Source organism: Folsomia candida, unplaced genomic scaffold, assembly GCF_002217175.1.
Source record: "Folsomia candida strain VU population unplaced genomic scaffold, ASM221717v1 Fcan01_Sc028, whole genome shotgun sequence".
Lineage (NCBI taxonomy): Eukaryota > Metazoa > Arthropoda > Collembola > Entomobryomorpha > Isotomidae > Folsomia > Folsomia candida.
Genome location: NW_019091220.1, coordinates 1,252,937 through 1,266,241, shown reverse-complemented (window position 1 = coordinate 1,266,241; position 13,305 = coordinate 1,252,937). Strand labels below are relative to the sequence as shown.

At 38.3% G+C, this 13,305-nt stretch overlaps 4 protein-coding genes across 7 annotated transcripts; 3 read left to right on the top strand and 1 right to left on the bottom strand.

The window, feature by feature from the left end:
* Positions 1 to 1,301: 1,301 nt before the first annotated feature.
* On the top strand, positions 1,302 to 3,856 carry LOC110860025 (ras-related protein Rab-39B). The gene is made up of 7 exons (XM_022109078.2): positions 1,302 to 2,292; positions 2,368 to 2,439; positions 2,514 to 2,543; positions 2,620 to 2,667; positions 2,749 to 2,780; positions 2,847 to 2,979; positions 3,060 to 3,856. Exons 1-7 carry the CDS (start codon positions 2,248 to 2,250, stop codon positions 3,363 to 3,365), a joined length of 666 nt encoding a protein of 221 aa, XP_021964770.1. The 5' UTR covers positions 1,302 to 2,247; the 3' UTR covers positions 3,366 to 3,856.
* On the bottom strand, positions 3,716 to 10,893 carry LOC110860024 (protein RRNAD1). Of its 4 annotated transcripts, none has more exons than XM_022109077.2 (9): positions 10,750 to 10,885; positions 6,914 to 7,099; positions 6,705 to 6,847; positions 6,285 to 6,620; positions 5,954 to 6,211; positions 5,756 to 5,882; positions 4,293 to 4,357; positions 4,054 to 4,218; positions 3,716 to 3,988 (listed from the first exon to the last, which is right to left on the bottom strand). In XM_022109077.2, exons 2-9 carry the CDS (start codon positions 7,007 to 7,009, stop codon positions 3,883 to 3,885), a joined length of 1,296 nt encoding a protein of 431 aa, XP_021964769.1. In that variant the 5' UTR covers positions 7,010 to 7,099; positions 10,750 to 10,885; the 3' UTR covers positions 3,716 to 3,882. The 4 variants fall into 4 exon arrangements, with proteins under 4 accessions (XP_021964769.1, XP_021964768.1, XP_035715738.1 ...); XM_022109076.2 differs by having other exon boundaries at positions 4,293 to 4,399; positions 10,750 to 10,884; XM_035859845.1 differs by lacking the exon at positions 10,750 to 10,885 and adding an exon at positions 7,881 to 7,899 and having other exon boundaries at positions 4,293 to 4,399.
* Positions 7,305 to 10,705, top strand: LOC110860019. The gene is made up of 3 exons (XM_022109071.2): positions 7,305 to 8,616; positions 8,678 to 8,995; positions 9,058 to 10,705. The coding sequence occupies exons 1-3, from the start codon at positions 7,477 to 7,479 to the stop codon at positions 10,528 to 10,530; spliced, it is 2,931 nt and encodes a 976-aa protein (XP_021964763.2). The 5' UTR covers positions 7,305 to 7,476; the 3' UTR covers positions 10,531 to 10,705.
* A 12-nt stretch (positions 10,894 to 10,905) lies between the features above and the next one.
* LOC110860022 (elongator complex protein 3) lies at positions 10,906 to 13,289 on the top strand. Its single transcript, XM_022109073.2, has 9 exons — positions 10,906 to 11,230; positions 11,290 to 11,373; positions 11,444 to 11,525; positions 11,585 to 11,706; positions 11,772 to 11,824; positions 11,887 to 12,133; positions 12,209 to 12,352; positions 12,427 to 12,777; positions 12,844 to 13,289. The coding sequence occupies exons 1-9, from the start codon at positions 11,033 to 11,035 to the stop codon at positions 13,231 to 13,233; spliced, it is 1,671 nt and encodes a 556-aa protein (XP_021964765.1). The 5' UTR covers positions 10,906 to 11,032; the 3' UTR covers positions 13,234 to 13,289.
* The last annotated feature ends 16 nt before the right edge of the window (positions 13,290 to 13,305 follow it).

The following is a 13,305-nucleotide window of genomic DNA, read 5'->3' as shown; positions in this document are numbered from 1 at the left end:
GTGCGTATGAAATAAATAACTTTAGGACAGGAAGTACTCATCAAAAAGGACGAAAGGGAAATGTACCATGATTGATCACGTATAATGATCGCAGTCACGTAACATTGTGCTACCATATTTAACCACAATATTAGACGACATCCTTTTGTCATAATATTCTATGACTGATTGTTGTGAATGGCACATTATTGAGCATATCGAAATAAACGTGAATAGCATTTGGTATGCGTAGAACATGCAGAGAATTTAATTTCCACCGAGCTTGGCTACCTTTCAGTAGCGAACTTAATATTCAAATTCGTCAATCCGTCAAACCAAAATTGGCCAGGACAACAAGTTTGAGGAGAGAGATTGACAAAATAGGAAATGAAGAAGAATCTCAAGTATTTCGACAGGATCAGGAATGTAAAGTCCTTGCCCGTAATGGGCAATCTTGTATCCTATCCATCCATCTATCAAATTTGTTGTAAGCATCACTGGCGAATATAATGCTATACAATGAATTATGGGCACGAGTTTGATTAATGTTTATTTCATGATTCGAGGGTTGAGACTCGAGAGAAAATTATAACATTATTATATCATTATGAAAATAATGATGGTACGTTGGCTGAATTAACGATTTTACAATTAGTAGTAGCCGCAAAACATTTAGAAAACATTATGCATTATTGAAAGAAAAAAAACTAATAAATTCTTAGAATCGTGTCGTCATTTATGTTTCTCAATTGTGAGTCAGATCAGAGGGGATCAAATGCTATGTGACTCACACCGTGAGAGAACCGCATGTCCAGCATTAGCAAAGTCCAAGAGATCAATAATTCAATAAAACGCAACAACAAATCAACACGACTCAATGTCCTTTCCCGTATAATTTTATTATGTATGAACCACATTTCGCTTGCCATGAACCCTCAAACTTAAAAGGAAAACAGTGTGGTCATGTGACAACCTACTGCGGAAAAGGAAGCCAAGTCCCCAACTGACCCTGTGTCCTTTTATCGCGTCCCTTTTGATAAAACTGGTCAACTGACTGTACAAAGTCCATGTTTAAACGAACCCCTTTGAACAATACCTTAGCGTCCTTTTTACCATGGGACATTTAGCCCTTGTCAAGAAATATATAGGGAGGATGACTCATTTTATGTACATATGTACACAAATACGTACCAATCCAGTTTATTAGAATAGCATCATCATCAACATGAATACGCAGTGCATTATACGATAATCACAATACGAATGAACTGTCTACATGAATACAAATGCTACTGTGCTGCTATTTGTGCTTATTATCAAAATCACGCAATATTATTATTAAGAACTTGGATATCTATCTATTACTTACTTATTACTGAACCATATATACATCCATAACATGACAAAAAGTATGTAATATTGTAACGTGTTATTTAAGTGCTGCTGGTGAACGTGAATGGTGTGAGTTAGTAAGTAACCTTCTCAACCCATAGCAGTATCAGCAGTGAGAATAGTGCGATATGTGTAGAGGGGAGGATGGAGAAAGTCACACTTACAGAAAAACTTATTAAACTCTTCTTGGTTAATTTCATTAATGGCATGACAGCCCGTACAACAACTTTAACTTGAACAAATTGACTCTTTATCCAGTAATAACAGAAACAAACGTGTCATTACAACATATAAAGTTCAGTTTCAGCGACAGAAAATCCCTGTAACGCATCATTATTTTTAAATTGCACGTCAAAATTGATTCTGTTTGAAGTTTGATAACACTAAATGTTTAAACGATTCCAGTTTTTGTTCATTTATTGAATTCCAATACGTCGTCACAAAGCTAAGCAAATCGTGTTCATTTAGTGTAATAACAAATAATAAAAGTTAATACACAAACGTAATAAGTTTGATCTCTACATAACAAACTTTTATCCAGTATACATTCAACAGTCGTAGATCGAAGTGGTCAAAGTCTTAATCAAAATCAAAAGAGAAGTCAAAGTGGTCAAAGTCTTAATCAAAATCAAAAGAGAAGTCAAAGTGGTCAAAGTCTTAATCAAAATCAAAAGAGAAGTCAAAGTGGTCAAAGTCTTAATCAAAATCAAAAGAGAAGTCAAAGTGGTCAAAGTCTTAATCAAAATCAAAAGAGAAGTCAAAGTGGTCAAAGTCTTAATCAAAATCAAAAGAAAAGTGTGGAAATATTTTCTCGGCGTCAAATAATAACGATTCACGACGGCGTTTTACAAGAGACGAGTTCCAGAGTTGATACAAATGCGAGACATAATGGATCCTATATTCGACTACCAATTCAGACTAGTATGGAATAATTAATAGAATATTATGACCATATTACAGAATATTACTATAAATTATTAATATTATATTATACAGATATTAATTGGCGATACGACAGTGGGCAAAAGCACGCTGTTGAGGTATTTCACGGACGGAAAGTTTTTAGAGGTATAAGAGAAATTTACAAAATATTTTAATTCGGACATAAAATGTTACAATTCGTTTGGTTCTCATCACTCAAGGTTTCAGATCCCACGGTTGGAGTGGACTTTGTAAGTTATGATGATGACATCACTCACTACTTATCAAATGATTCATGTAATTCTAACCAAATAATTTTTCAACTAGTTTGCCAGACTCGTACAGCTACAAGACGGGACAAAGATCAAATTGCAGGTCTAGACAATTAGTTTTATGACTTTAATATTAGTTAATTGTATGTTAAATTATATTAAATTAAATTTTTGGATAAATTAGCTGTGGGACACAGCAGGGCAGGAGAGATTCAGGTGACTAAACAAATTATCAAAGAAATTACGAAAATCTGCTACAATTTGGCTTATCTGTGTATTTAGATCAATCACAAAATCCTACTATCGCAACTCCGTTGGAGCTATCATCGCATACGACATAACGTCTCGTGCTTCCTTTGAAAAAATTCCTAATTGGATGGCAGAAGCTAAAAAGCATATAGATCCCGTCGACCCAGTAAGTAACTATTTTTTTAGTATAAACAATTATTAACTACCTGTCCAATTCAGCAACTAAAAAATAATAATAATTTGCAGATATTTCTCCTCGTCGGATGCAAAGGTGACTTGACCAACATGCGTCAAGTATCGACGGAAGAAGGGGCCGCGTGCGCTAAGCAGTTGAACATCCATTTTCTCGAAACTTCGGCACGCACAGGAAAAAATGTGGAGGAAGCGTTTCAAACTGTGACGCAAGAGATTTACAACAAAGTGACGTCTGGTGATTATAAAGTTGACGATGAAAATTGGGAAGGCATCAAGTCCGGATTTGGTCATAGGAGTTCACAACACAATTCGGCCATTATTCCCGAAGCGATTCCAGAGAAATCAAAGTGCTGCTAATCAAAGTGCAAGTAGCGAAAGACTAAAGGTTTAAAAGTGGATGGAATTAATTGTTGCTCAGAGTTCATTTAGAGTTAATTACCATTCTGTCCGTTGTATTTTTGCAAACCGTGATCAATTACAAATTACCATTTAAATACAATTTTTATGTAACGACACTTTTAAAAGCGCTTTTTCGTTAATTACTTATGTAACTGTCCGTATTTATGTATTAAATTGAATGAGAATGGATGAATTTATTTTGTCGAGTGCTATGTAAGTAAAAACGTAATTGAGTATTTATGATTTTAAACAATAATATTCGTATAAATGTGGATGTTCCCAACCAATTTTAGGTTACCTTACGTTTTGTGCTATGTACGCAGTGAGATTTTTATTGATTCAACGTCTTCGACTTTTTAAACAATTTTAACCAGAGAACAAGTAATGTTTATACGATTTGACGATTAAATAGCATTTAGAAAAATTAATAAAATTGTTATTCTTGTAAACGAATTAATTATTCCGGAAACTTTCATCACCTTTCACTTATAATTGCAAGATTTCTTGGGCTAATTTCTGGATCGAATAACGCTACAATTTGGACATGAGCGTCGGGAAGGTTTTCTTTTATGAAAAGAGACCTGCAATAATTCTTTCGTTACTTTAAATTTAAATGTCACATTGTATGATTTATTATTTTACTAACCTATCCAAAATCACCAGCGTTTCGACAACATTCGCCACGAGTTGTCTCAATGAGAAAAATAAGACTACCTTAAACCAGTCTTTAAGCATTTTATCAATTTCTTCAGTCTTAAGGCTATCGTCTGATAAGTTAATATCCAAATTTTTCACGGCTTGATGAGCATATCTAAATTATATCATTTAATTTAATTAAAGCAATTAGGACTACTTGATTTAATATAACTATTTGATCCACATTACTCGCAAAATGATATTCTTTCCGCATGTTTAACCCCTTTCAATCCAGCCCTCTGAATTCCAAACTTCTGAACAAGTATGGTTTCCAATGCGGCGCGATAAGCATGAATCTATTAAGCATTTGTGTAATTTTGATATTACAAAAGGCGTTAGGACATGGTTTTGACGAATTCATGCCTTAATTGCGGGATGGATTTTAGTCGTAGAGATTTCTAACTTTTTTTATCTGAAAGCCCATGTCTCAAACTATAGGTAAGCATATCTGGCTTCCGATTTTGTGTACTCTGCGAAATGAGGCAAGGTCAAATTTGGAGAGGTGTCCTTTTTTAGTTTTCCAAACCAGTGTTCTTATAAAATGGCGTTGAACAAAATATTTTTTTCTGAGGTCCTGATGCAAAAATAGTTTTTGCGACTATTTTTAAGGGACTTAGCATGCTTTTCACTATATAAAACCACTTTTGCCTCATGCTTATCTTTTAAGTCCGTTTTACAGTCTAATTTCATACTTGTCCTAATGAAATGCGCTCTTTAACGCAACTCTTCCACTTTTAAGGCCCCCACATTTTACGACTTTGATGCTAAAAATCCCTAACGTGGTTTTTATCCAAGGTACATATAGTATATTGCACTGTAAGTACTTTTGACAAAATTTTGATAAGTGGTTACACCCCACGGACTGAGTTTTCATCAGACCTTATAAACTTTTTGGAAAAGTTCCCGTCGTTTTCGATGTCGAACTTCAGAAATAATTTAACTAACCAAAACGCAATAATTTTATTATTTTGTCACTTGTACCTTGTAGATAAAATAGTTCTGCAGCAGGGGACACCAAAAGATTATTAAAATTTATTTTCGAAAAAATTTGACCATTAATTTTCCAAATAAGTTCACGAGTTTTTTAGGATTCTGCGACAGCTGATTAGCTCGGGTCCTTCTATAAAACTGTTTACACAAAATCTTGACTGTTTGTTTTAATATTACTTAGGACACTTCCAGCTTTACCCTCAAGCTGCATTTGACCCGGTGGGTCAACTTTCAAGGTCAGCAGGTTAATTTTTCCGCGCACGGTCTGATTTATCATTTTTTGGGCAAACTATCCGCGATGATGGAAGGCCCACGTTGTGTGATTCATTACGGATTCTTTTATTATTACATGCAATGATTATCTAGGGTTATTATATTAACAATCATTCACCTCTGACCTCTTTGGTTATCATGCTATATAAGCAATTAAGTTTGGAAAGTGTTTTTTTGGCTTCTACCAACTCCGGGGGCACTGTAGGGTGCATTTGTGAAGCTAGCACCCTAAAATTTTAAAGATATCTTTTTGAGAGTATTATCTTGCAACCTACCAAAAATCAGTCCAAAATTCAACTCCCCGCCAAAGATATTCACCCGAGAATTCGTCAAAACCATCACCTAACGCCTTTTGTAAAAGATTGTATTTTTCCATGAAAAAAAATCACCATCAATTTCCCCACATGGTCACCCCTCAGTCTTTCGCAATACTGTTCAATGGCATGGCATGCAACCTCCAAGGCTTCATAGCTTAATCTAAATTCCTTCTCCGTCCCGTATTTACTCAGTGGAAACCTGACAGTTACATCAGTCACAATTTACCTCGTAAAAACTGTTGAAATCTAAACCACACATTTTTTATTTACCCATTCCCATCCATTTTTTGCCAACAGCATCCCACCGAGAGGGCAAACTTGGCTGGAGAATTTACATAATTGTGAATTATCACAGGACCCAAGTTGCCACAAGAGTGGAGACCCACAATGCCAAAATTCTCGTCTTGAAGTTGTAACTCTTTCTCATGTTTATTCAGCTCTAATCGGGCACATATATGGATCGGTGGTCTGCTATGCGATCCTGCTTTCCTCTTGGTGAGAAATGATTCCAACTCTGAATCGAATTTTCTAACAATAAACATAAACAGTTGAAATTCTAGGAAAAATGTAAAAATATATTTTTCTTGGTGAAATCTCTCACGTTGCAGATTCTCCGAATTTATTGACACAATCGATACATGTTAAATTCAGAGAGCAGCCGTAGCTCAAATATCTCGAGAGATGACCTAATCCTGACCCCACGTCGAAAATGTGCGAGGTGGAAGATGAGTTGCACATTTTGGAAACGACTGAGCAAAAGGAGATGATTTCATGACGCTTTTTCGGTTTCACATGTCGACTAAAGAGAGTTTTGAATTCATCGACGTAATCGTCACTCTTCTCGTCATTCTGCCCATCGATAACAAGTCGTCTGTTTAATGAGAGCAGCTTTACTGTAGATCTCAACGCGAGTAAATTAAGGGGAGGAATTTGCTTTCTGCCCGAAAAAAAATGTAGATGATTTTTACAACGAAATGACGTTGACAAATAGACAGGCAGTTTTACATATAAAATAGTAAACCTTTTAAGCGAGGCTTCCCATCCATGTTTATTCGAAATACTGTTGAAATCCAGTAAATCTGCTAAATCGTGAGATTTCAAGGTTGGTAAAAAATCTTGGCAAGACAGAGGTAACATATTCCAGTGACTTTTCTCGTAAAAGTCCTAAATTTTCAAAACTTTCGGCTTTATAAGTTATCTCATAAATATTTGAATTTTGAATACACATACCAAAACAAAACTGTCAGCCAGCCAGGCAAATTTTGAGAGAAACTTGTATATCAAACTCATCCAATGACGGGTTTCTTGTTCTTGTATGATTACCATCGTATCAACATCGGTAGGACAGGAGAGAGAGATGGAATTTCATGTATTGAAACTAGATTTCCGGCTCATCCGTCACTTTCAGCTCTTTTACTGTTCCAGAAACAAAGTTCATTATTTTTTAACATTGCAGCATATCCATCCGCGCTCTACGAAATAAGAACAAGATGCGGAGAAGTTCAAGAGCTAAAAATACCCAGAAATCATGAGAGAGAGACGCATTGAAAAATCAACCAAAAATAGCAAGTCCAACTTAAACTCGGGATGGATAATGCGGATATGATTGAAGGGGGAAAAAACTTGCAAGTAAATATCCCACCCAACTTAAACGTCGTCTTTCTTTTCGCTTGGTCCTTATAACACGGCGAATATAATTTCAGTTGGCTAAATCAACTCTCAACGAACTGAGTGAAAGTAGATTCCCCTGAGTCACAGCTTTTTTCATCAATCTGAGCAAATCATTGATTAAAATGGATTCTCATCCGCATCATCATCATCACCAAATTGCGAAATCAGTCCAAAATCTCCTCCAAATTGTGGACCTCAACTACCGATTGAGATGGCGATCTCTCCCAAATATCATCATCCCCACGACAGACCACCACCACGACTGTGAATATTATCACCACCCCTCCGAATTCAATCCGGCGTGTAGTTCCACCTCCACAAAGAATAAGAACAGTCACAAAATACTAAAGAAAACTTGGGACAAAGTGAAAACGGCCATAATTCACACTACAACATCCCATTCTAATCGGAGAACAAGCTTAAACAAAGCATCAAAATTGGATTCAAGCTCCAAGAATTTACCCCCAACTTGCTCCGCACCCTCGACACCGTTACAAAAGCAAACGTTTGACTTTGACAATCCAACCTTAATTTCTTCACCGTCAGTTTCACCCCCTACGAACTTTCTCCTTCGTTCCGTCTCCGCCAACGCGGGCGAAATGACCACTGACGCCACGGAACATGTCCCAAATTTGGAAGAAGAATCCCAAAAAATCCAACAGAGTTATGCCAATCTTCAAAAACGCTTATCTCAAGAGCTCCACCAACGAATGTCCGAACATCGCCCGGACACGAATAAAACCGCGATAGACAACTTATCCGAAGATTTTAAAAAGAGACTCCGCCAATGGGAAATGTGGAAATTCATCTCAACCGGAAAAGTTACGTATACCGATGAAGAGTTACAGCAAATTCTTCCGGAAGACTTTTCACAGCGGTTACACGAGTGGGAAAACATCAAGCACATGAGTAAGACACCGGATTCGATGAGAGAAACATCTTCCCCGGAAAAAATTACTCCATGCAAGAATAAACTTTTAAGGAAGAAAAAGAGTTCGGCGTCAATTTCGACATCGGTGGCGAAAGGAGAAGAGGCGTCGTCGTCGTCATCATCATCTTCTCGACAGAAAGAGCTAGCCTGGCTGGAGAAGCAGTTGGAGAAGATTGAGGCAGAGAAGAAGCGTTTGGAGAGAGAGATGAAGAAAAATATGGAAAGGGAAGCCAGGTTAGAAAAGATGAAGGAAGCACTGCAAAATACGAGAAGGAGTGAAGAAGTCTGGATAAGGACGCCTACAGCAAAGTGCAAAGTAGAAAAGTTGACGGTAATTAAGTAACTAAAATTAAAATTTGTCTAAAATGAAAGTTTGTATTAATTTTGGGTAGGAAAAATTTACTAAGAAATTATACGAATGGGAAGAAATGCGAGGAATCCAACCGGAAAGTTCAACTATGGCGTTGCTCCATCCGAAATATTATGGACCTCCGCCTGAAGAAGGGGAGGGTGCAGAGGAAGAAATGGAGGCCAGAGTTCGGGCGGAATTTGCCAAAACGAGATATGACGATGACACTCCGGCCAGAGACAGTGAAAGCAGGAGGGATGAGAACGAGGAGGAGGAGGAAGAAGGGGGCACGACGGAACACGAAGATAATTATGACGAACATGATAAGCCACGACTACTTCTTAATGAACAGGAACAGAGAGTAGGTCAAAAAAAACGGTTGAAAATTAACTTTGGTAACTAATAATTGAATACTTTCCCCAGATTTCTTCCGCCTCAAGTTCCTCTGACTTTGAAGAAGCCACGGATTCATTCGCCACCCATGAAAAGGCAAACTCTGGCGCCTCCAACACCACAGATTCTGATTTTTACCGTGCCGAGTTTCCTACATCCTGTCGACGGAGATCTTCTGAACCGATTTCTACCCCTTTGTCGGCACGAAGCCCATCCTTGTCAGCATTCACCAGTGATGATGAAGTGGAAACATGCGGTCTGCTGAAAACGGTTAGTGAGGAGAACGAGAGTATTATGGGAAACAATACAATGTCAAAGGATGCGGAATCGCAGACGGAGATTATTCTAAAGGCGAAACCAGTACTCGTCGAAGATGATGAAGAAAACGAGGAGAATTTAGGCGGTGAAGAATCTGGGGGAATTTTCGTGCAGACAAAGAGAACTATTTTTACACCCATTTTGGATGAGGTAGATTCGGAAGAGAAAGTAGTATTGATTGAAGGGGGAGATTCATTAAAGTCACCTTCACTCATAAGAAAAGTAGTCCAGCAGAGTCATCCCTTGGAAGTTAGGACGGTTTCACCAATCCGAGATAACATTCTGCCGGCAGATTTTCTCCCATGTTTCAGCTCAAGCTCGAATTCCTTCTCGTTTGCACCTAAACCTGGAAGAACGTCACCTCCAAGTCCCCCGGGAGGGAAGTTAGCGACGACGCTGCTTCCGAGACCACCACGAGTTGTGGAAATGATACCCAAAGTACCACCTCATGCGTCAACGTCTCAGACAATGGGACAGAAAAGTTTTCCGAAAATGGGTAAGATTCCCATATGGTGTTCTCCCCTGGGGACACGGCATCATTTAGGCGGTGGGTCAATCGGTGGTGATGGAGGTCACGCTTCTGAAGCCGACCTCACTTCAAAGCAACATTCCTCCTCCGTAGATTTTAGTGGTACGTTTCTTCTGACGGAAGCGAATCTTTATGATAATCATAGCTCATCAACGGTACCCTGTTCGTCGACATCTTTGGTGATGGGGACCTCAAATCCACCACCGAGTAAAATTCCGTACTCAAAAACTGGAGTGAAACGGGGAAATATTACTGGAGTCGTGGTACCCGAAGAGAGTGGAATTGTGGGGGCGTCAATTCAAACGGGGCAACGACACCCTGCCTTTCTTCCTGTGCGGTCAAATTCTTTCAGAATTCATCGAAATATGATGGGAGACCAACCTGGAGGGGATGGTAATGGGTCATCGTCGTCAGCAGCAGCAATGACGAGCAGGCCGAGAGAAACGGGGAGTGGTGCTACGAAGGGAGGATTCTACGCCCATTTGAAAAGTCGCGTTGGAGGAACGGTATCGAAGTCTCGGAGTACGGGTTACATAAGAAGTAAATTTGACAAAGCTTTGTCAAGTTTCACCAGTAAAATTACCTCAAAAGAACACGGACATGGCTCACCTACAACGACAAATCCCACTGGGGAAAGAAATCAGCTACCACAATAAATGCTATAATAGTGGGGGTATGGTTGGCAGTACAGACAATAATTAAATAATTGTGTATTATCAAATTTATAATTGTGAAGTAATCAGAAATCTAACATAGTATTTTGATATGAACCATTTACTTATGAAACGAGCAAGACTCAAATTATGATGCAAATAAATTCTAATTATGAAATTCTGAAAGTTTTTTCGTTATTCAAAAATAAATCAATTGCTTACCTTTAATTTTGATCAGCTCCGCCTCCGCCCCATGAACGCGCATTAAATTTTGTCAATTTTCAATTTTCAAACCAATTTGTGAAAATGCGAATTATTTTTTAGCGAGATGAGCGAGAAGAGCAGCCGGAGACAAAACGTGCCTGCACTTTCGCGGTGTGCTGTGAATTAAACACATTTTGAGAACAACGTGGATTTTGGTGAAAGTTGAAGAAGTACAATTTTTAAATAAATATAAAGTAAACTACTGCAAAGGTTGACCTAAAATAAATAAAATTAATTAAAAATGGGTCGCCGTGTCCCCGAGGAGATCAAGGCAATCCCTCAATCACAACGGCAAATATTAGCAATTGGCGAAATAATCCAAACTTTGCTGACCCAGTCAAACAACAAGTCGAAAGATAAGCCGAGTGATGAAACCGTGACCAAATTGAAGGCAAGGATAAGTGGAAAGTATGGATTGGAATCGTCTCCTAAACTTACGGTAAGATAAGCCAACCAAGTAATTATTAGTTATGAAATTACTTACGTATCCAATTATAGGACATTATCGCCGCTGTTCCAGTCGAGCATCGGAAAGCTTTAATGCCAAAGCTGAGGGCGAAACCTGTCAGGACGGCGAGTGGGGTAAAATAATTAAAGTTAATTAGCAATATTTTTACTACGATAAATTAACATTAAATGATTATTCTATTAGATCGCCATCGTCGCCGTGATGTGCAAGCCACATAGATGTCCACATATTAATATGACTGGGAATATATGCGTTTATTGCCCAGGTGCGTATTTGGCGAATTATTTAATTATTATGTAGTTTTAATTGACGTATTAATTTCAGGAGGGCCGGATTCAGATTTTGAATATTCAACCCAGTCATACACCGGGTACGAGCCTACGTCGATGAGAGCCATCAGAGCGAGATATAATCCATATTTGCAAACAAGACATCGAGTGGATCAGGTACATTTAGCTTTAATTACCAAGCTAATTATCCGATTAGTACATGAAATATTAATAAATTGCAGCTAAAGCAATTGGGTCACAGCGTCGATAAAGTCGAATTTATTGTAATGGGAGGGTATGTTTCATGTAAAAATATCACATTTTCGCCAACAAAACTTACCCAAAATTCTGTTTTAGGACCTTCATGAGCCTCCCTGTTGATTATCGTGACTATTTCATCCGCAACCTACACGACGCTCTCTCTGGTCATACGTCCAACAACGTCAAGGAAGCTGTATATTATTCTGAACGAAGTCGCACCAAATGCATCGGGATTACGATCGAAACTCGGCCCGACTACTGTCTCAAGCGACACCTTTCAGACATGTTGGCCTATGGCTGCACAAGGCTAGAAATTGGTGTCCAATCTGTCTATGAAGACGTGGTATTTTTATTTGACTTTTACAACATTTACAAATATTTTAAAATTTAATATTTTATTTTACTCTATCTCATATAGGCCCGTGATACTAATCGTGGACACACGGTCCGAGCAGTATGTGAAAGCTTTCAACTCGCGAAAGATTGCGGATTCAAAGTTGTCACTCATATGATGCCAGATTTGCCTAATGTTGGACTTGAGAGAGACATGCTACAGTTTGAGGTGGAGATTTTACCATACAAAATTTCAAGACTTTTTTATTTTGAACTATTCAAAAATGTTGCAACTTGTTTCAGGAACTATTTGAAAATCCTAACTTTCGCCCCGACGGGATGAAATTATACCCAACACTTGTAATCAGAGGAACCGGACTGTATGAATTATGGAAGGCTGGACGTTACAAATCCTACCCTCCCAACACATTAGTTGACCTAACGGCACAAATTTTATCTCTTGTCCCCCCTTGGACGAGGGTGTACCGTGTCCAGCGTGATATTCCGATGCCACTGGTCACTTCCGGGGTCGAATATGGAAATCTTCGCGAGTTAGCATTGGCTCGAATGAAGGATTTGGGATTGGAGTGTCGAGACGTGCGAACGAGAGAAGTTGGAATTCAGGAAATTCATAATAAAATTCGACCCGATAAGGTGAAATTTCTTACTATAAATTAATTCAAGTTCTAACTGTTTAATTAAATCATTTCAATTTTGCAGGTCGAATTAATCCGCCGCGATTACGAAGCGAACGGTGGCTGGGAGACGTTTCTCTCGTACGAAGATCCCGATCAGGACATATTGATTGGTTTACTTCGACTAAGAAAATGCTCCCCAGACACATTTCGACCAGAACTTAAACCACAAGCTACTTCAATTGTGCGTGAATTACACGTTTACGGATCTGTGGTCCCCGTAACGGCAAAGAATCCTAAAAACTTTCAACATCAAGGATATGGAACCCTGTTAATGGAAGAAGCCGAAAATATTGCAAAGTTTGAGCATGGAAGTTGTAAAATCTCTGTGATTTCAGGCGTAGGGACGAGAAATTATTATAGAAAGTTGGGTTACGAGTTGGATGGAGTGTATATGAGCAAAACTTTGACTTGAATTTTGTATTTTGAATCGTTAAATTAAAGTGATACTGACTATCCTAATCTGTTAAATGCGTCATAATTGCAC